The following is an 18,682-nucleotide window of genomic DNA, read 5'->3' on the forward strand; positions in this document are numbered from 1 at the left end:
TAATCCAGTGATTTAGATTTAGGTACATTACTTTGTTAGCTGATTTGCTTTCTACATGTAATATCATCCATGCTTTGGTTTGTAAAATATGGATTTCTTTTTCGATTTGATATTTGACCTTACTGATTAGTAAAAGACAATAATAGAACGCACTTACGATCATCAATAATATAAGAAAATAATATAAAGAGCATAAAAAATGATAACACGGAATGTTTATTCCGTGCTATTCACTAATTACTTGTATTCCACGTATCGATGATTGTTTTCCCGCGAAAAATTGTTGACGGTGGAAAAACAAAATTATAATTTAAACTTATACATAAAATTATAATAAAATTTGCAAAATGAATAATAGGTGTCAACCAGTTAATTGTGTCCACACATACACTGAATTAAGCATATTCTTATAAATTTATTAACTATTGTGGATTTATCTGATAAACTCTAAAATCTAACACTTTTTATTTTCTTGTTGAGATCTTAGTAATAAAATCTAAATTATTAGCTAAAAAAAATATAAAATTTTCAAATCAATATAAATTTTCCATATGGATAATACTGAATTTAATGGGCTTAATAATAAAAAGCCCATTAAAAAGGTTGAAATATGAAAATTTTGACTTTTTTATGGTCAGAGAAGAGCAACCAATCACAATCGTAGTAGGCGTATTAACTTCTTCTCCTCCGATCTGCCAAAAGCCGCGTGGACCCTATTTTCTCACACTTCCTTCCTTCCCCTCTACAAGAAGAAGTTTCTGGTTGACTAGTTGGTTCGATCATCGATCATGGCGGAGCAGAAGAAATACATATTCCAGGTTGAAGAAGGCAAACAAGGTTCCGATGGTAGACCTTCAGTTGGACCTGTTTACCGCAGTATCTTCGCTAAAGACGGCTTCCCTGAACCGATCCAAGGAATGGATAGTTGTTGGGATGTTTTCCGGTGAGATTTTTTTTTTATTTCAGCTATCGGAGTTTTGTTTTTTGCATGAGTTCCATTCTCTGATTCGTTGACTGATCGTGGAAATTGCTCTGACTTAAATCGTTTTTGTTTTGAAATTGTTCTGTGAATTAGCAGTGTTTAAGCTTTGCGGATCATCATAAGCAGATCTTGTTAAGAGCTCTAAGAGTAATCGATCGATAGAAACTATAATTTGTTGGTCAATGATTTTTGCCTTTTAGTACCTTTCGCCATTTGTCTATAATAAACAATTGTTTTGAGTGGCGTGTGATTGATTCGTTGTTGCATGTATTTTTGGTGAAATTGTTTGGTTTGACATTTCCCTTTTTTGTTTTTTTGTTTCTACTGTACTTGTGTGTGTTTGCAGCATGGCGGTTGAGAAGTACCCAAACAATCCAATGCTTGGACGCCGTGAGATTGTAGATGGAAAGGTGTTGTTGCTGTTTCCTTTTGATTTTGGTTTTTGTGAATGTTAATTTAGGATTTATATTCACTTGTTTTATTTCGTTCTTCTCAGCCGGGTAAGTATGTTTGGCAAACATACCAAGAAGTCTATGACATTGTCATTAAACTTGGAAATTCTCTCCGAGCTTGTGGAGTTAAGGATGTAAGATCCGTTCTTTTCCTTTCTTATATCTAATCTTTAGTCTCATTGTTTCCTTTTTTTTTTGTTTTCTGCTTACAATGTGATTAGTTTTATAGTTGCTTAATCTTGTTGTGTTTGCTGATTGTGGGATTTTAGGAAGCAAAATGTGGTATCTATGGTGCCAATTCTCCTGAGTGGATTATAAGCATGGAGGTAATTTAGTGGCTGGATCATGATATGATATTATTGATTGTGTTTTTGTTTGAGACTGACTGTGAAATTTTGATTTAGGCCTGTAATGCACATGGATTCTATTGTGTTCCGTTATATGATACACTAGGTATGTCTTTTCAGTATTTTCCAATGTATACCTGAAGGATAAATGCAACAGTCGATATCCAGTGGGATGCCACAATATTTTTAGCTAGTTGTTTTTTCATTTTTGCTGCGTGTTACTGTATAGGTGCTGGTGCTGTGGAATTCATTATTTGCCATTCAGAAGTTTCAATTGTCTTTGTGGAAGAGAAGAAGATCTCTGAGGTACAGTAAGAGTACATCTCTAATGTTAAAATGTATATTTATCACTTTTATGTATTAATGACCGTGACCAAAATTTTTACAACTTTGTGGAACTTTTTCTCATCACTTCCTTTTCCTTTTCATTATCAGTTGTTCAAGACCTGCCCAAACTCGACAGAGTACATGAAAAGTGAGTAATTCTTTTTTTTTGTGTTATTCCCGTTTAGCTTTTTAACATATGATGCTTATGATCAAATGTGATTGTTTATAAGTACAGCTGTTGTGAGTTTCGGTGGTGTCTCCCGTGAACAAAAAGAACAAGCTGGAAATTTTGGGTTGGTTATATATGCTTGGGATGAATTCTTGAAGCTGGTATGAGGCTTTTCATCTGCTTTTCCTGAGATATACTCATTCTTTGAGTGGTCTAATATCTATTCTTACCATGTTTCGCAAATATTTCTGCCAGGGTGAAGGAAAGCAATATGATCTCCCCATCAAAAAGAAAAGTGACATTTGCACGATTATGTATACTAGTGGAACCACTGGTGACCCAAAGGGAGTGATGATATCTAACGAAAGTATTGTTACCTTAATCGCTGGAGTGATCCGTCTACTGAAAAGCGCTAACGAGGCCGTGAGTTTCCTTCTTGCTTTCATGCATTTGTCATTGTTCACAAAGCAGTTCAATCTTTAAGTTCCCACTGTACCTAGTTTTGGTCTTAATCAATTTTCTTTTTGGCTATGCAAATCAATAGTTGTCCGTGAAAGATGTGTATCTTTCTTATCTTCCTCTTGCTCACATCTTTGACCGTGTAATCGAGGAGTGTTTTATTCAACACGGTGCTGCAATTGGCTTCTGGCGTGGGGTCAGTACAGCTCAAATTTTATTATTTAAACCAGTTTTGAGTTTGTTGCTTTAACTCTCTCTGAGTTGCCCCCTCAGGATGTCAAATTGTTGATAGAAGACCTTGGCGAGCTTAAACCAACTATTTTCTGCGCTGTACCTCGTGTCCTGGATAGAGTATACTCAGGTAAGATGTTTGTAATAGCATATGTCCCAACTATTTTTAGTTCCCGACTGCATTATCTGTTTATTCCAAATATCTGTCTCTGAGCTTTCACATATCTACCACATTAACCACCCAAATGTAAATGTTATTCTCAACTTCAAGAATATTTCTGTTTAGCCATTTCTTCTTCTTTGGTGGATGTCGCATTTTCTAATTGTGTATATCCTAATTTTTCTTATTAATTTCATATCATTGATTACGAGTTACCGAGATTCATCACATTGACCTATTATGTCCAACAGGTCTTCAGAAAAAGCTTTCTGATGGTGGATTCTTGAAAAAGTTGCTGTTTGATTCTGCATTTTCCTAGTAAGTCAGAATTCTCTTTGCTTATGTGTTTCACTAATCTTTATTAGATCTAACACACTCTTTAACATTCGCAGTAAATTTGGACATATGAAGAAGGGACAGTCTCATGTGGAGGCGTCGCCAATTTGTGACAAACTTGTGTTCAGCAAGGTAGGAAAGTGCTTCACTAAAATAACTTGCTAGTTGGTACACATCTGAAGAGGCTACCACTCTTCCCTATAAAATTTCGTAGCAATTATTTCTATTGCTTTCTCATTCAGGTTAAACAAGGACTCGGAGGCAATGTGAGGATTATTTTATCTGGAGCTGCTCCTCTCGCTAGTCATGTAGAGTCATTTCTTAGAGTGGTGGCATGCTGTCATGTTCTACAAGGATACGGTACCCATTCACTATATTGAATTCCTTATATACTAATGAACTGATAAACGAGCTATTTCACATCAATTACCTTGAGTGTGAGAACCAAATGGACTATTTTTCTATTCGAACAATTTTTTAGTTGAGTCTCCACATGGGTCTTTGCCTACTAGAGTGTTGATATATATTGATCCCACATTAACAGAGAATGTGATAACTTGACTGTTTTCTCTCTGTATGATTGTTCTTATGTAGGTCTTACCGAAAGCTGTGCTGGATCTTTTGTCTCGCTGCCAGACAGGCTGGATATGCTTGGCACAGTTGGTCCACCAGTGCCAAACGTTGATGTACGCCTTGAATCTGTCCCTGAGATGGAGTATGACGCTCTTGCAAGTACTCCACGTGGTGAAATCTGCATTCGGGGAAAGACACTTTTCTCTGGATACTACAAACGTGAAGACCTCACAAAAGAAGTTCTCATTGATGGATGGCTGCACACAGGTTTTCCTTTCTCTGAACCTGTATTCAGTTAATGTTAAATTAGTTAGCATATCGGTTTATGTAATCCGGTGGGTTCTTCTCAGTTCTCACACCATTCTTTTCATGCTCAGGTGATGTCGGTGAGTGGCAACCAAATGGAAGCATGAAGATCATTGACAGGAAGAAGAATATTTTCAAACTCTCACAAGGAGAGTATGTTGCGGTCGAGAACATAGAAAACATCTATGGTGAAGTACAAGCTGTTGATTCCGTAAGTGTAGCTACAGACTTGTAGTTTTCTTTCTCACATAGGTTTTTGGTAGATTCTCGTCTACAACTAATCACAATCTTCCTCGCCTTTTCATCAAATTTATCAGGTGTGGGTGTACGGAAACAGCTTTGAGTCATTCCTAGTCGCAATTGCTAATCCAAACCAGCATATCCTTGAACGCTGGGCTGCAGATAACAATGTGAGCGGTGACTACAACGCTCTCTGTCAAAATGAAAAGGCAAAGGAATTCGTACTCGGAGAACTCGTTAAAATGGCCAAAGAGAAAAAGGTTATTCCTTGTTTTTATCCATTACGGATTCGTGATTCTTTGTTGTCTGTTTTTATTTCGTTTTAACTTTTTTTGTGTTGGATTTTGCAGATGAAGGGGTTCGAGATCATCAAGGCGATTCATCTAGATCCAGTGCCGTTTGACATGGAACGCGATCTTCTTACGCCAACCTACAAAAAGAAAAGGCCTCAATTGCTAAAATACTACCAGGTAATACAAAAACTCAATTGAAACATCCAATAAGCGTAAAAATCTACTGCCATTTAGTTATTAACACGGTCTCTTTCCTCATCTGACAGACTGTGATCGATGAAATGTACAAGACCACAAATGAAAAGTTTGCTGCTCGAGGGTAGATTCGTCCTCATCGCCGGGTCTCTTGCTTTTGCTTTTTCTTTGGGTCTCTCATTTTACATGACGAAGACTGCTAATACTTAATAGGGGCTCTTTCTATCATCTGTGTACAATATTCTGGGTATTTCATACTTTCATAGTGTCAGATCACAGCTACTAAACTTCTTTTATATGGAAATCTACTTTGATGTTTGAATACTTGAATTTTATCTAACTTTTTTTTATAATAAGTACACTTTGAGTTGTCTTTGTAATTTTTCGTAAATTTAGCCATATCACATGTTTTAAAGTGGAAGTTATATCCGATCAAACAGAAAAGAGTACATAATTTTCAACTAATATCCAAAATGTAGTACTAGTACAATTTAGTACACGATACATGTACTACTACTGTATGTCTTAAATGTCTTAACAAACTCGAGGAAGGGAAATCGAGGCCAAAACTGACAAGACAGATGCTAAGATCTCCCGAAGTTTCAACTCTTTTGCAAATCATTGAATCACCGTTCTTGTAACGAAATCAGCTAAAAATATCCGGTGCACTACTGACAAGTTCTTCCCGTGGAAGCAATTGTGACAAAGGCGAATTCTGTAGAGCAACCAACACTTCCCTTCTGTACTTCACCCTCTGGTCTGTATCCACAAATATCACACAACTTTGAGCCCATCTTCCTTATAAACTGTTACAATTGAGCATATTAGTGAGAAAAGGGCGTACCTAAGAAACCCCTGCGAACAGCAACAGAACTCTCTGGCCTTTGGTTGTTCCTTCTCCACGCTACCGTTTCAAAATTCTGGTGAGGCGATGAACGAGGAAGAGGTTGATTTTGGTCGAGAGAAGAAGAGTCATGCGCGAATTCATGCCTCACTTTAATGTGAGGGTACCTTCTGCAAAGACCAGCGATAGCTTCTTCGGTTAAAAGCCAACAACCTTTGAGGTCAAGTATTCTCAGCCTTAAAGGTGGGTTGAACTTCTCGAGACCATTGTCGGTCAAAACTGCATCTTGGACCCCGAGACTGACTAGGTTTGGGAGAGAGGAGAGATGGTGGAGAGTGGAATCTGTGAGGGAACTGCTTTTTAGGGACCAATGTGTTAATCCGGTAAGACCACTTAAAGGAGAGAGAGCAGTATCGCTCAAATATGCATGTTCTAGACTCAGGATTTCAAGGGAAGTTAGAGACTGTAGTGCTGCAAACGACGGCTCTGCTTGTTGAGTATGTTGCTGGATGAATCCTGAAAAAAAGAGAGTCGTAGAGTTATATTTTGATTGAGTTATTAATCAGTCATTAGTTTTTAGAAAGCTCATCATACATACCTTGGATCCTGGTCATGCTCAAGTCGAGGACTTTAATACAAGGCATCATGGTGCTGATAAGTAAGATGGAAAGATCGTCGACAGATGTCTGGGACAGAGATAATGTGTTGAGTTGCGGCACATGTCCCGCAAGATTCCCGACCCCATCAGAAGTGATTCTTGTATATGAGACATTTAGATTCCTCAGACTCTCGCCAACACATGCTACAAAGTCAACAGAATCATCCCCGAAAGCTGTGGAGCTCAGATCAAGATGTTCCAGGTTAATCATAGTTGCTAAGAAGCTGAAGTTTTGGAGGGGAGTGTTGGAAACGTCTAAGTAGGCTATCGAGCTTTGGTTGGTGAAGGAAAAGGATTCGGTTTCAGCACTGAAAGTAGCTCCGGACAAAACTAACTTTTTCAAGGAAGCTAGTGCGGAGTTATGCATTTTTGATATGGAGACAATGTCGCACTTGTTCATGTGTAAGCATTCAAGGTGCGGTATATTCGGAGTCTGTGTGACGCTGGTCCACGAGAGATTGAGGAAGCTCAAGTTTGAAAACTTAAGTATACTCACAACTCCTAGGTTGGTTACGTTGCTTCCCCAGATGTCAAGGTACTCTAGCTTTGTCAGACCCTGAGGAGCAAAAAGGAACTGGCGGTCAGAGAAAGGTTATATGACAACCATTGGACTACACAATTAAATCACATACATCTAGCAATCAAAACTAAAATTCAAGAACAACCTAAGAGACTAGTGACTACAAAATAAAGAAAGAGCAAAGGTAAAAAAAAAATCATGTACCCGGAGAGAAATCAAGTTGTGATCAGTTACAGGTAAGCCGCCCAAATCCAGAAGAGACAAGTTTTTAAGTGAAGCAAGAAGAGAAATCCCAGCTTCCGTAACACCCGTCTGTGGAATCCACAACTTTTCCAGGTTTACAACAGATTGGAGATGCTTTACACCAGCATCTGTGACTTTCATACATCTTGAAAGATCCAACTCGGTCAAGCTAGTTAATCCTAAAAACAAATCCAACATCACATTAAAAAAAAAAAAAAAAAAAAAAGAAGAAGAAGCCACATTTGTCATAAACTCCAAATGCAAAATCAGAGGTATGTCATGTAACATACCTGTGATAGGCCAGAGAGTGGAATTGTTGATTCTCAGGCAATCTGAAAGGTTTAGAGACAACAAATTAACAAAGCCTCCAATGTAAGCCATCCATTCTGCGTTAATGGAGCTTTCGCCTCGAAGATCTATTTTCTCTACAGAATGTTTGAATCCTCTGCACACAAAAAAGAGCTCACAATACTTCAGTGTCTATGCAAATCATTGCATTTCCTCAACGTTAACTAATTTAAAAATGAATCTAAAACCCTAAACAATGTTCCAACACCAACACGATTCTTAGAGCTACCAGATCTAACAACTCAATCATAACGAAGCAAAGAGAAACGAAAATTTTCCTAATCAAAATCTCATGCAAAAGAAACAAAAAAAAAAAAAAAAAAAACTAAGATCCCCAAGCGATCACACTCAATGATTTCAAAATCCAAGCTCACCATTTCGAGATCAGGAATCAGAATTACGTAAGGAAGCAGTAGTAAAAAAAAAAAAGAGAGTTGTTTACTCGATTAACGAAGGGAAAAGAAGTCGCCGTTGGATTAGGCGACGGAGGAGAGCATCAGCAAGGTGAGGAGGCAGCCTCTCAAGACTCCGTCTCTGTAAACGCCATCGTTCCACCGCATCTCCGCTCTTACAAGCTTCCTCTATGCATAGACGCACCAACGGACTCTCGAACTCCATCTCGAATTCCATCTCCAACTCGCTGAAACTTTCTTCTGATCTTAGCTCCAATTTTACAAACCCACCCAAAACACTTTTAACTAAATGAATAAAATAAAAAACCCCTACAAAGAATTAAAATTATTGGGCCGTTAAAGCCCAAATATCACTAATACTGGCCTGTTAATACACGTGTGATGGCACGTGCCTTCTTCTTCTGAACGTTGTCGACGGATATAAACATAATTAGACAATTCTGCAGATTTCATTTTACTTACTCTCATCCCAAATCCTTTGTGTCTCCCAACACAAACGAAAAATGTGGAGACTCTTAGCTTCAATTATCCTATTCTCATGTCTATTCGTTTATTCGTCGTCGTTGGGCGAATCGGAGGTGACGTGTTCCGGTATCGTGCCGTTACGGTACCGGAACGATAAGATCTCGATAACAGACTACGGAGGAGTAGGGGATGGCCGGACGGTGAACACGAAGGCGTTTAGGGCGGCGATTTATAGGATTCAGCATCTGAAGAGGAGAGGAGGTACGCTTTTGTATATACCTCCGGGAGTGTATTTGACTGAGAGCTTCAATCTCACTAGCCATATGACTCTTTACTTGGCTAAAGGTGCTGTTATCAAAGCTGTTCAGGTATTAATTTTCAATTTTGAATTCTGAAATTGGATTTTGGTATAATGAGATCATTTGAAATGAGTGACAAATTAGTTACTTTGCTGATTTGGAATTATTAGTTTATTAGTCAATGTGATTAATGTATACTCCAATGAGATCAGAGTGTGGTCAGTAGTGTAAGTGATTATACTCAAATGATCAAGTTGTTAGGAAAGATATTTCATTTAAAATTTGTCAACTATAGATGACTTTTTTATAAAGCAAGGTATCCTAAATATAGAATTGGTTTTTTTTTTTTCTTCACTTAGCTTGTTTGCTTGGATCTGAATTTTGAAAAATGGAATCAAGTTCGTTTTGTCTAATTAAGTTTATGTAACAATGGTTTTGGGGAACCATGCACGTATAATAATTGATAAGTAATAAATATGGATGTGGAATTGGTAATGGTAGGTCCAATACAAAGCATCATGGGTCCTTTCTTGGGACTAAAACGTTATTGTAAGCATGTGGTGTAGTGCTCTTATGTCTATGTTTACATAGCTGGCAATTTTTGTCGTTCGTGTTTTTCAAGAATTGGTTATTACATTCTCTATTAATGTATGTAATGTTTTAGTATTAAAAAAAACTATCTAAGAGATTAAATCTTGGTTGGAGTTTTATATCTAGTTGGGACTGTGGACAGTTATGGGTTTCCATCGTCGTTTAGTGAGAATCTCAGATCAATGAAGTAGTGGGATGCTGCCATATATGTTGAACCTCAATTTCAATTGTCTATTAGTCTATATGAATAAATTCTCGGCTTGGTTTGTCTTCAAGTGAGTGAATAAAAAAACACTACTTGTCACTGTAGTGTATATCAATGTGTGTGTGTGTGTCTTATGACCAATTTTGAGATTAGAAAACATTTGGCTTTTAGACAGAATCAAGACAACGCCACTTTAATTGAGCCTACTTTAATCAGACTTGGATGCTTTGGAATTTGAGTGATCACTAATATTATGAGTAAATGCAGGATCCCTTGAATATTTTTGTGACCTTTTGAATTTTGCTCTGTTTTGACTTCAGGATACGCGGAATTGGCCATTGATTGATCCTTTGCCGTCTTATGGAAGAGGGAGGGAGTTACCAGGGGGACGCTATATGAGCTTTATTCATGGTGATGGTCTTCATGATGTTGTCATCACTGGTTAGTTTGGTCCATCTTATACTTTCAGTTATATCTATTTAGCTATATATATAGGTTTTAAGAGATGCATTGTTTGGGTAGTGTAGGAAAACATGAGCTAATCAGGTTAAGAATCTGTTTTTAACTATAGTTACTCAAGAGGATTTTTATGGATAGTATTCTAATACATGTCCAGGAACAGAGTGTTTCTCGTGCATTTCCTTCTGGTGATATGATGTTTAGTGCTGTTTTTGACATTTCATTGCAACACTAAATACACAGGACAAAACGGGACAATAGACGGTCAAGGAGAAGTGTGGTGGAACTTGTGGCGCAGTAGAACGCTAAAGTACACAAGACCGAACCTAATCGAGTTCAAGGACTCTAAGGAGATCATAATCTCCAATGTTATTTTCCAAAATTCACCCTTCTGGAACATCCATCCTGTCTATTGCAGGTATAATGCTAGTTACTACCATGCCCTTTAGATATCCCAAGCATATATATTTAACTTACTCTTCTTTTGGTATTGACTCTGTTCCTCATTTTGATATGTGGCAGTGAGGTTGTCATACATCATGTTACCATCTTAGCTCCACAAGATTCGCCCAACACCGATGGAATCGATCCAGGTTTGGTCTTACTCTTAACTCCTTTTTCAGTCAACTAACTAGATTGGTTGATGTGTTATATACATATAAAACATGTCTAGGTAAGAACTTGAATATGTCTTTCTGTGTACAATAACTATATCATGCTAGAGAATTGTATCTCATCTCCTCATCGGTGTGCAAACTTGAGACATACTCAAATTTTAATGGCAATTCTCTGTCTGAATCAGAGCCGTTTACTAATCAACTGAACATAATTAAATTTGTTGCTAGATTCCAGCGTCAACGTCTGCATAGAAGACTCCTATATCTCAACAGGAGACGACCTTGTGGCGATCAAAAGCGGTTGGGACCAGTACGGAATCGCTTATGGCCGTCCAAGCTCAAACATAACCATACGGCGCATCACAGGATCTTCCCCGTTCGCTGGTATCGCAATAGGAAGTGAAACATCAGGAGGAATCAAGAACATCGTAGCAGAACACATCACACTATCAAACATGGGCGTTGGGGTCAACATCAAAACGAACATTGGTCGTGGAGGATACATCAAAAACATCAAAATCTCTAACGTCTACGTAGATACTGCAAAGTACGGGATCAAGATAGCCGGTGACACTGGAGATCACCCTGACGCGAATTATAACCCGAACGCTCTTCCAGTAGTTAAGGGAATACATATCAAGAACGTGTGGGGAGTTAACATTCGAAAGGCTGGCTCTATTCAAGGCCTTAAGGGTTCACCTTTTACAGGTAAGAAAATATACATTTCTCAGTATTTACCAATATCAATTATATACTTGATTGTATAACTTGGAAAACAAAACTCTCACAGGGATATGTTTGAGTGAGATTAATCTCCATGGAAGTTTAAATACGTATCGGACGTGGAAATGTTCAGATGTTATTGGGACATCACTGAAGGTCAGTCCTTCGCCGTGTTCGGAGCTGAGAACTACTGGAGGATCTGACTTTTGTTCTTCCGCATTCTGAAAACTTCTGAGCAAGTCTATTCACCTCTTCGGTTCCTTTTAAAAAAAAATGTAATATATCATTATTTGCAATTCCTCCATTAATATATTTATGTTTGTACTTTGTATGTTAAGAAGTAAAGAGGCAAAACTATATAATGAAATTGTAATTTCAACATGAAGAAGGTTAAAAAAACAGAGAGGAAATTTATAGTAAATCCTGAAGTTTATGACATTTTGTAGTTTGGTGGTGTGTATTAGCTATAAGTAGTTTTGATTAACAGATTTGTATACTTATATTCTATTGTTTTGTTAATTGAAAAAAAATGTTGGGTATATCTACTAATTCAAAAAAAATTGGAATTTGTGAGGACAAAAGTTAAAGAGTTGAAGGATTTTCATTTTTTGTTTGTTTTGTAAAGTGTGAACTGGCGTTTGACTATTTTAAACAAATTGAAAGGAGAAAGCTTGGCCTTTTCCTACTTTACTTATTAATTGCTCTTTTAAGTTTTAACGAGTCCAATTGGCTATTCTTATTTTCTTTGGCATAGCAGCAAATAATAAATTAAATAATTATTTCATTCTTTATAAAACATACAACGAAATTATAGAGTGTTGGGTAGCGTTGACACTCACATACCACCCCCCACACACAAAATAAATACGATAGTTAATGCCGTAAAGTTTACAAGTCAGATAGTCCGATATACAGTATAATAATGAAAGTTCTTCAATTTTGTAAGCATTTCGGGGTTATGTTTTATTTGGCTAGTGACTTATGTGAACTATTTCAAATAAATTTGTGAATTACATATGAGTTAGTTCTAGTGAATTATATTAATAAGTTCGTGAACTTAAAAATTTATGTGTTGTTGTCTAGAGATAAGAATGAATGATGAATGAGATCCAAATTTCTTTATAAAAATGATTGAATGACGCAAAGAGAGTGACGCCATTTAAAAAAAAAAAAAATCGTAAGTAGAAAGAAAATAAAAAATAATGAAAAAGAGGAAATCCACGCGGAGTGAGGTTTGAAATGTCTTCGGTCCAATCCTGTCCTTTTGGAAAAAAAAAATAGGAATTTTTCTTTTCTTCTTAGGAATATCTTTCTATTAGATTTTTCTATATTCTTATCATTAATCAATAAATTCGTTTAGGGCAATTACGTTTTCTATACGTTGGAGTAAATTTCACAGTAAATAAAGTTGGCAATAATCCCATCAGTGAAAACTGAACTGTAAATGAGGTTCATATGACTTTAGTGGTTATTAGTATTATTACTCTACACTCCTGTACGTCAACTTCAGTCTTCAGCTATGAAAAATTTGCTGCCACTTTAATAAAATCAATTCTTAGAATATTTACCAAGGTTAATTTCTTCATATAAGTAAGTGGTCCTACTACTTTTTATATAATATTTTGATGGCAAATAAAGTTTAAAAAGTATTAATTAAAAAACAAACTGAGCGTTCGAATGGAATATTTATCAGACTATACATATTTGAGATAGCTTGATGTTGGACTTGGTCAGCAAATACCTTATCATACTCTTGGTTTATTATAAATCATGACTGTTTTTTTTTCTTTTCTTGGAACATATCATTCTGTCTTTCATATACTATATTTAAAATAAAAACAAAAACATATCATTCTGTATAAATAGATTTTTTTTTCCAAAATTAATGGCCATTTGTCTCAACTCTCAACTAAAATAAGTAATATTTTTGCGCACTTGAATTCAATATGTCTTTGTTACATACCTATATGACTATTTGAGATAACTGAATGTGACTTGGTCAGCCAAAACCTTATTATACTTTCTTGGTGTATTATTTCATCATCACATAGTTTTTTTTGTAAATGACTTGGTTTTTTTCTGTCTTATGGAACTGATACAAATTTTGTTGCACAAATTAATCCTAATTGTCACATACAGTAATACATATTTTGCGATCTCATCAAGTTTAATATTTCTTGTTTAGATACAGTTGACAACTTGACATAGCTTACATATATAAGTAAGTAATGAGAAAACTACTAATGAGAATTCTTTTACATCATATGTCTATTTTATTTTCCTGTTTGTCAAAGTGTTTGAAATTTAAATTTAGAGAAGTAGATTCTGAGTTTTTGCCCCAAAAAAAAAAAAAAAAAAAAAAAGAAGTAGATTCTGAGTAAATGTCATTCAATATAAATGTTTAAGTTCTAACTTAAATATTTTCTGCTAATAATACATTTTAAGAAGATAGAATGTGATTGTCCAAAAAAAAAAAACAGAATGTGTAGAAATATCATTTTTATGGTTAACAACTGATATATCTATCTATCATCCATATATATGTGATATAATGCATACTAATAAAAGCATCAAACAAACATAACATTGGGAATTTAATAGTAGAGAATCTCAATCACATGTACATAGTCGTAGTTTTGAAAAGTTATACATCGAAAGGGACATTTGTTTAAACCCTTGTTGTCTTGTCTAGTTATTTTAATTAACCACTATATATAAAATATGATTAACATGATTATACAAGTAATGTATAACTACATTAACAAAATTATGGAATGTTGAATTGGTCAGCGTTTGACCTTCACTACCACCACCCCACTTATAGATTACACTCTGGCCCTATCTTTCCTTATATCAAAGACTTTTCTCTACTTTGAAAGTTTTGTCTCTCTTTAGAAGGAAATTACATATCTTTTTATATATTAAAAAAAAAAATTATTTATGGTTCGTCATTTGGTCAAAATTTCAACATTCAAATCCAAATACCTTATATATTCCAAACCACACTCATCAATTTTACCACAACCTTATAAACACTCTCATATTCTCATTATACATACCATACTTCAATCTATATCAACCCATTCTTGATCATACTTTAACACACATTATATTATCATTCTCATATTCACAAAAAAATATATATATTATCTTTCTCATCATATTTTGGTTGCAATTTCAGACCAAAATCTTCTTATAGTGAACTCTTTGTTTAAGTATTTATCTAACTTATTTTTAAAATTTTTATTTTTTGAAACTCTATTTTGGGAATCATATTCTCAAAATGGAAGGTAAAGATATGTTAAGTTGGGAACAAAAGACATTGCTAAGTGAACTTATTCTTGGACTTGATGCGGCCAAGAAGCTTCAGTCACGACTCGGAGAAGCTACGGCTGAGACGGACGAGATTCTGGTGAAGCAGATAGTTTCTTCCTATGAGAGATCTCTTCTTCTGCTTAACTGGTCCTCCTCACCAACGACCGTACAACTTCTTCCGACGCAAATTACTGTAGTCCCGGTGAAAACTACCGGCGGAGTCCCAGAATCTCCGGCGTCGATTAACGGAAGTCCGAGAAGTAAAGAGTTCGTTGACGGAGGAGGTTCCAGCGAGAGTCATCATCGCCAAGATTACATTTTCAATTCAAAGAAAAGGTAATACATCCTCACAATTCACCAAATTGAATTATGTCAAAAATTTATAATATAAAAATCTGATCTTTATACTAAATTGGGTAATTTTTACAGGAAGATGTTACCAAAGTGGTCAGAAAAAGTGAGAATAAGTCCAGAAAGAGGCTTAGAAGGACCTCAAGATGATGTCTATAGCTGGAGAAAATATGGTCAGAAAGACATTTTGGGCGCAAAATTCCCAAGGAGTTACTACAGATGCACTCATCGTAGCACACAGAACTGTTGGGCTACGAAGCAAGTCCAGAGATCGGACGGTGACGCGACTGTTTTCGAAGTCACGTACAGAGGAACACACACCTGTTCTCAGGCGGCGATCACACCCCCACCAGCCTCTCCGGTGAAGCAAAAAGAAAACACCAGACTCAAACCAGCCATTACTACTACTACTACGACCGAAAAGCCAAAGGACCTTCTCCAGAGTCTTAAATCCAACTTAACCGTTCGAACCGACGGGCTTGACGTCGACGATGGTAAAGACGTTTTCTCGTTCCCTGATACGCCGCCGTTTTATACTTACGGCGACTTCGGCCACGTTGACAGTTCTCCTCCAATCTTCGACGTTAGTGATTGGTTCAATCCAACGGTCGAGATTGACACAACCTTTCCCACTTTTTTACACGAGTCCATCTATTATTAAAAAATAAATACTGTAAAAGACACTACTAGTCATCATCATCCATAGAGAAGAAGAAATCAGCGAGAGAATTAAGATAAAGTAGATAAACTTGTATCCATTTTTTTTTTTTCGGGTTAAAAAGTCACTAGAGCAAATCTAACAATGCATCATAATAAGAAAATGTTCAACAGGACTTGAACATATAATTTTTCAGTCATAAGAGAGTTTTCATCTAGCTACTGGTAGCAGGTGCAGACTTGTTGTAAGCTTCAAGTTCCTTTTTGTATGCTTCCATCAATTTTGCAGCTTTCCCGTTGTAAACTTGCTTCTCTTCTTCACCCAGTTCCTGCAAATATATGATAATATGTATTCACTCAGACATCTTGATATTGTTGTTCTACAAGCAAATGTTTCTTTTAACTCGTAATTGTGATTTTGCATACCTTCCATTTCACTGAAATCAGAGCGGTGATGGTAGAGTTATTTGTCCCGGGACGTTCTTCAGTCAGCTTCTTCCTCTCGTCGTTGCTGTATAACATGTTTTGTTTTTAGAAAGCTAGAAACTTGCATAATGACCAATTCAGAGATTAGGATTAACTGGAGGTAAAAGTTCATACCTGAAGAGAAAGTAAGAAGAAGCAGGCTTCTTGGGTTTGTTAGGATCAACATTTTCATTCTTCTTCTTCTTGGTTGCTTTCTCCTTCTGCAAAATGCAATTATTACGATCCTGTTAGTCTCTGAATTGGTAATGGACATATTGTGAGTGAAGTGCAAGTGAGTTACCTTAATCAGATTATCAGTTTTCTCCTTCTTCTTAAGCAGTTGAAGAGCTTCTTGTTTGTGGAGTTTCAGGAGTTCCTCTTCTTCTTTCCTCTGGCTCAGTGCTTCTTCTTCCTTTGTCCTCTTGTATACCTCCATTTCTTGCAAGTATGTCTCCTTGTTCTTCTTTGCCACCTGTTAAATATTACACTTCAATTCAGTCACTCCAAGTGTCTTAATGGCTTTGCTATGAATGCAAGCATGAGTATGGAAACAGACCTCTTCATAGGGTGCCTTCTTTTTGTCTGACAGGTTCTTCCACTCTTCTCCAGTTATCTTTGCAACCTATAAGCACCATTAAACGCAATAAGTTAGCTTCAGAATTGGACAAAAACTTGTCTGGAGAGGGACTAAAGTAATTAGATTTACCTCCACGACGGTCTTGTTTTCTTCACGTAAAGCAGCTCTCCTCTCGTTTGCATAAACCAGGAAGGCAGATACAGGATGTTTTGGCTTCAGAGGGTCCTTCTCCTTCCTACAAACCACAAATAGCTCTAGTCAGTTTACACCATTGGTGATCAATTTGATTTAGTCATTAGGAGGTATTCTGGTTCTTACTTGTTCTTCTTCTTGTTGTCCTGTTCAGCTTCCTGGACAAAGTTGAGATACTGATCAAGCAATTCCATTGCATTTTTCTGCTTCTGGTCATCTACCAGAAGCTTCATGGCTTCCTTCTCGCGCTTCTCCTTAGCAATGACCTGGAGGTAAGCTTCCTGCTCAACCTGGTACCTCTCCTCGTAAGGCTTCTTATCTTCAGCACTAAGAGACTTCCATTTAGCACCAAGGATGTTCGCAGTCTCCTTGAAGTCAGCCTCAGGGTTTTCCTTCTTGACTTCAGCCCTATGTTCTTTACACCACAAAACGTATGATGATGATGGTCGCTTTGTCTCAGGGCAATCCTTCTTCTTCTTCTTATTCGCCTTTTCTTGCTCAGCCTGTGTGAGAGATGGTTGACCACAAGCGAAAGTCTGAAGAACAAAAACACACAACAACACTCTCGAATCAGCTATCCAGAAACCATTTAATAGATAACCATCATTAACCATTTAATCAGTCCAATGAAATGAACATTTCTGCGACGTTTAAGCTTCACCAACAAATGAATCGACTCATCTCATATCTATGACTAAACTTCTATCAATCCAAAATCACAAATGATCGATTTACACAAGCGGAATCAGCATATTAACCAGATATATTCAAACCTAATCTAAAGAACTCAACCAGATCAATATCCAAAATCCAGATCTAGAACTGAACAATCATGCCAAAACCTAACCAAATTCAAATCTAATCACAAAAACGTAGCCAAAATCGACAACCAAAAGTTATAGATCTGGAGATTATACCATGTTAGGTTTGAACTCCTTCGTCTTCTGGAGTTTCTTCAACTCCAACTTAAGCTTCTCCTGCTCAGCGTCTCTGGTCTCAAGCTCCTCCTCCTTCTTTCTCAGGATCTCGTCTTTCTCCTTAAGCAACTCCTCCGTCTTATCTTTCTCGATCTTCATCTTCTCCATCATCGCTTGCATCTCCATCAGCTCTTTCTCGAACGACTTCTCTGGTTTCCCCTTGGCGGAGACTGGCGCTGGTGGCGTCTCCACGATCTCGTTCTTCTGCTTCAACGCCTTTCTACTGTTTCTCGGTTTCTTCGTCGGAGCTGGATCTGCGGTTGAAGCCATTTCTAAGTCGGAGAAAAAAAAAAGCAATAGAGAGAGAGAAGAAGACGATTTCGAAAATTAGGGATTGTGAGATTTTAGGTGAAGCCTCTGTAAAATATCTATTGGGGGATTATAAAGAAAGAAACGCACAACGGTCATATAATTCAAAATTCAAAAAAAATAATTTCGTGGATTTGATACTTGTTTGGCGTCCGAGTTCAGATTTGTTAACATTTTTTCTGAATTTTGAACAGTTGGAAGAATATTTTTTCATTATCCTCTTCTTTTTTTTAAGGAATTATTATTTAATTTTGAAGAATGTTTTAACTTTATCACTTTATTAGTACTACATTGATGTATGATTGTATTCAAATCAAGTTGGATGGTGGGTGTGGGTGGGTTCAGTGTATCAATGACAATTAAACCGAGTTCAAACCGGACAAT

The 18,682-nt window shown here is 36.6% G+C and overlaps 5 protein-coding genes across 5 annotated transcripts; 3 read left to right on the forward strand and 2 right to left on the reverse strand.

The window, feature by feature from the left end:
* Positions 1 to 612: 612 nt before the first annotated feature.
* Positions 613 to 5,443, forward strand: LOC104722623 (long chain acyl-CoA synthetase 4). Its single transcript, XM_010440827.2, has 19 exons — positions 613 to 943; positions 1,329 to 1,392; positions 1,479 to 1,568; positions 1,704 to 1,760; positions 1,839 to 1,887; positions 2,011 to 2,087; positions 2,217 to 2,256; positions 2,344 to 2,438; positions 2,533 to 2,700; positions 2,822 to 2,932; positions 3,010 to 3,097; positions 3,379 to 3,445; positions 3,520 to 3,595; positions 3,706 to 3,823; positions 4,058 to 4,303; positions 4,414 to 4,553; positions 4,660 to 4,842; positions 4,933 to 5,052; positions 5,142 to 5,443. The coding sequence occupies exons 1-19, from the start codon at positions 789 to 791 to the stop codon at positions 5,196 to 5,198; spliced, it is 2,001 nt and encodes a 666-aa protein (XP_010439129.1). The 5' UTR covers positions 613 to 788; the 3' UTR covers positions 5,199 to 5,443.
* Positions 5,444 to 5,476: 33 nt separating this feature from the next.
* On the reverse strand, positions 5,477 to 8,532 carry LOC104722624 (uncharacterized). The gene is made up of 6 exons (XM_010440828.3): positions 8,126 to 8,532; positions 7,626 to 7,780; positions 7,297 to 7,514; positions 6,513 to 7,128; positions 5,915 to 6,430; positions 5,477 to 5,829 (listed from the first exon to the last, which is right to left on the reverse strand). The coding sequence occupies exons 1-6, from the start codon at positions 8,311 to 8,313 to the stop codon at positions 5,717 to 5,719; spliced, it is 1,806 nt and encodes a 601-aa protein (XP_010439130.3). The 5' UTR covers positions 8,314 to 8,532; the 3' UTR covers positions 5,477 to 5,716.
* LOC104722625 (putative polygalacturonase) lies at positions 8,507 to 11,893 on the forward strand. Its single transcript, XM_010440829.3, has 6 exons — positions 8,507 to 8,929; positions 9,977 to 10,097; positions 10,359 to 10,533; positions 10,638 to 10,708; positions 10,961 to 11,440; positions 11,523 to 11,893. Exons 1-6 carry the CDS (start codon positions 8,600 to 8,602, stop codon positions 11,678 to 11,680), a joined length of 1,335 nt encoding a protein of 444 aa, XP_010439131.1. The 5' UTR covers positions 8,507 to 8,599; the 3' UTR covers positions 11,681 to 11,893.
* A 2,531-nt stretch (positions 11,894 to 14,424) lies between these two features.
* Positions 14,425 to 16,140, forward strand: LOC104722626 (putative WRKY transcription factor 53). The gene is made up of 2 exons (XM_010440831.2): positions 14,425 to 15,106; positions 15,200 to 16,140. The coding sequence occupies exons 1-2, from the start codon at positions 14,739 to 14,741 to the stop codon at positions 15,780 to 15,782; spliced, it is 951 nt and encodes a 316-aa protein (XP_010439133.2). The 5' UTR covers positions 14,425 to 14,738; the 3' UTR covers positions 15,783 to 16,140.
* Positions 15,908 to 18,613, reverse strand: LOC104722627 (high mobility group B protein 6). The gene is made up of 8 exons (XM_010440832.3): positions 17,930 to 18,613; positions 17,139 to 17,548; positions 16,950 to 17,055; positions 16,800 to 16,865; positions 16,545 to 16,715; positions 16,379 to 16,464; positions 16,205 to 16,289; positions 15,908 to 16,107 (listed from the first exon to the last, which is right to left on the reverse strand). The coding sequence occupies exons 1-8, from the start codon at positions 18,257 to 18,259 to the stop codon at positions 15,994 to 15,996; spliced, it is 1,368 nt and encodes a 455-aa protein (XP_010439134.2). The 5' UTR covers positions 18,260 to 18,613; the 3' UTR covers positions 15,908 to 15,993.
* Positions 18,614 to 18,682: the final 69 nt, after the last annotated feature.

Source organism: Camelina sativa, chromosome 11 (genome assembly GCF_030686135.1).
Source record: "Camelina sativa cultivar CO46 ecotype springtype chromosome 11, ASM3068613v1".
In the NCBI taxonomy this organism is placed as follows: Eukaryota; Viridiplantae; Streptophyta; class Magnoliopsida; order Brassicales; family Brassicaceae; genus Camelina; species Camelina sativa.

Bases quoted from the DNA above. Each gene is read 5' to 3' on its own strand.
- LOC104722623 (XM_010440827.2), top strand. From the start codon at position 789: ATGGCGGAGCAGAAGAAATACATATTCCAGGTTGAAGAAGGCAAACAA. The intron at 2,701-2,821 runs GTGAGTTTCCTT...GCAAATCAATAG, and splicing joins TGAAAAGCGCTAACGAGGCC to TTGTCCGTGAAAGATGTGTA. The intron at 4,843-4,932 runs GTTATTCCTTGT...TGGATTTTGCAG, and splicing joins AAATGGCCAAAGAGAAAAAG to ATGAAGGGGTTCGAGATCAT.
- LOC104722624 (XM_010440828.3), bottom strand. From the start codon at position 8,313: ATGGAATTCGAGATGGAGTTCGAGAGTCCGTTGGTGCGTCTATGCATA. The intron at 7,781-8,125 runs GTAAACAACTCT...TTTTGTGTGCAG, and splicing joins CTTTTCCCTTCGTTAATCGA to AGGATTCAAACATTCTGTAG. The intron at 7,515-7,625 runs GTATGTTACATG...ATTTGTTTTTAG, and splicing joins CACTCTCTGGCCTATCACAG to GATTAACTAGCTTGACCGAG.
- LOC104722625 (XM_010440829.3), top strand. From the start codon at position 8,600: ATGTGGAGACTCTTAGCTTCAATTATCCTATTCTCATGTCTATTCGTT. The intron at 10,098-10,358 runs GTTAGTTTGGTC...CTAAATACACAG, and splicing joins TCATGATGTTGTCATCACTG to GACAAAACGGGACAATAGAC. The intron at 10,709-10,960 runs GTTTGGTCTTAC...ATTTGTTGCTAG, and splicing joins CACCGATGGAATCGATCCAG to ATTCCAGCGTCAACGTCTGC.
- LOC104722626 (XM_010440831.2), top strand. From the start codon at position 14,739: ATGGAAGGTAAAGATATGTTAAGTTGGGAACAAAAGACATTGCTAAGT. The intron at 15,107-15,199 runs GTAATACATCCT...TAATTTTTACAG, and splicing joins ATTTTCAATTCAAAGAAAAG to GAAGATGTTACCAAAGTGGT.
- LOC104722627 (XM_010440832.3), bottom strand. From the start codon at position 18,259: ATGGCTTCAACCGCAGATCCAGCTCCGACGAAGAAACCGAGAAACAGT. The intron at 16,290-16,378 runs GTATGAACTTTT...CATGTTATACAG, and splicing joins TCTTCTTACTTTCTCTTCAG to CAACGACGAGAGGAAGAAGC. The intron at 16,108-16,204 runs GTATGCAAAATC...ATATATTTGCAG, and splicing joins TGATTTCAGTGAAATGGAAG to GAACTGGGTGAAGAAGAGAA.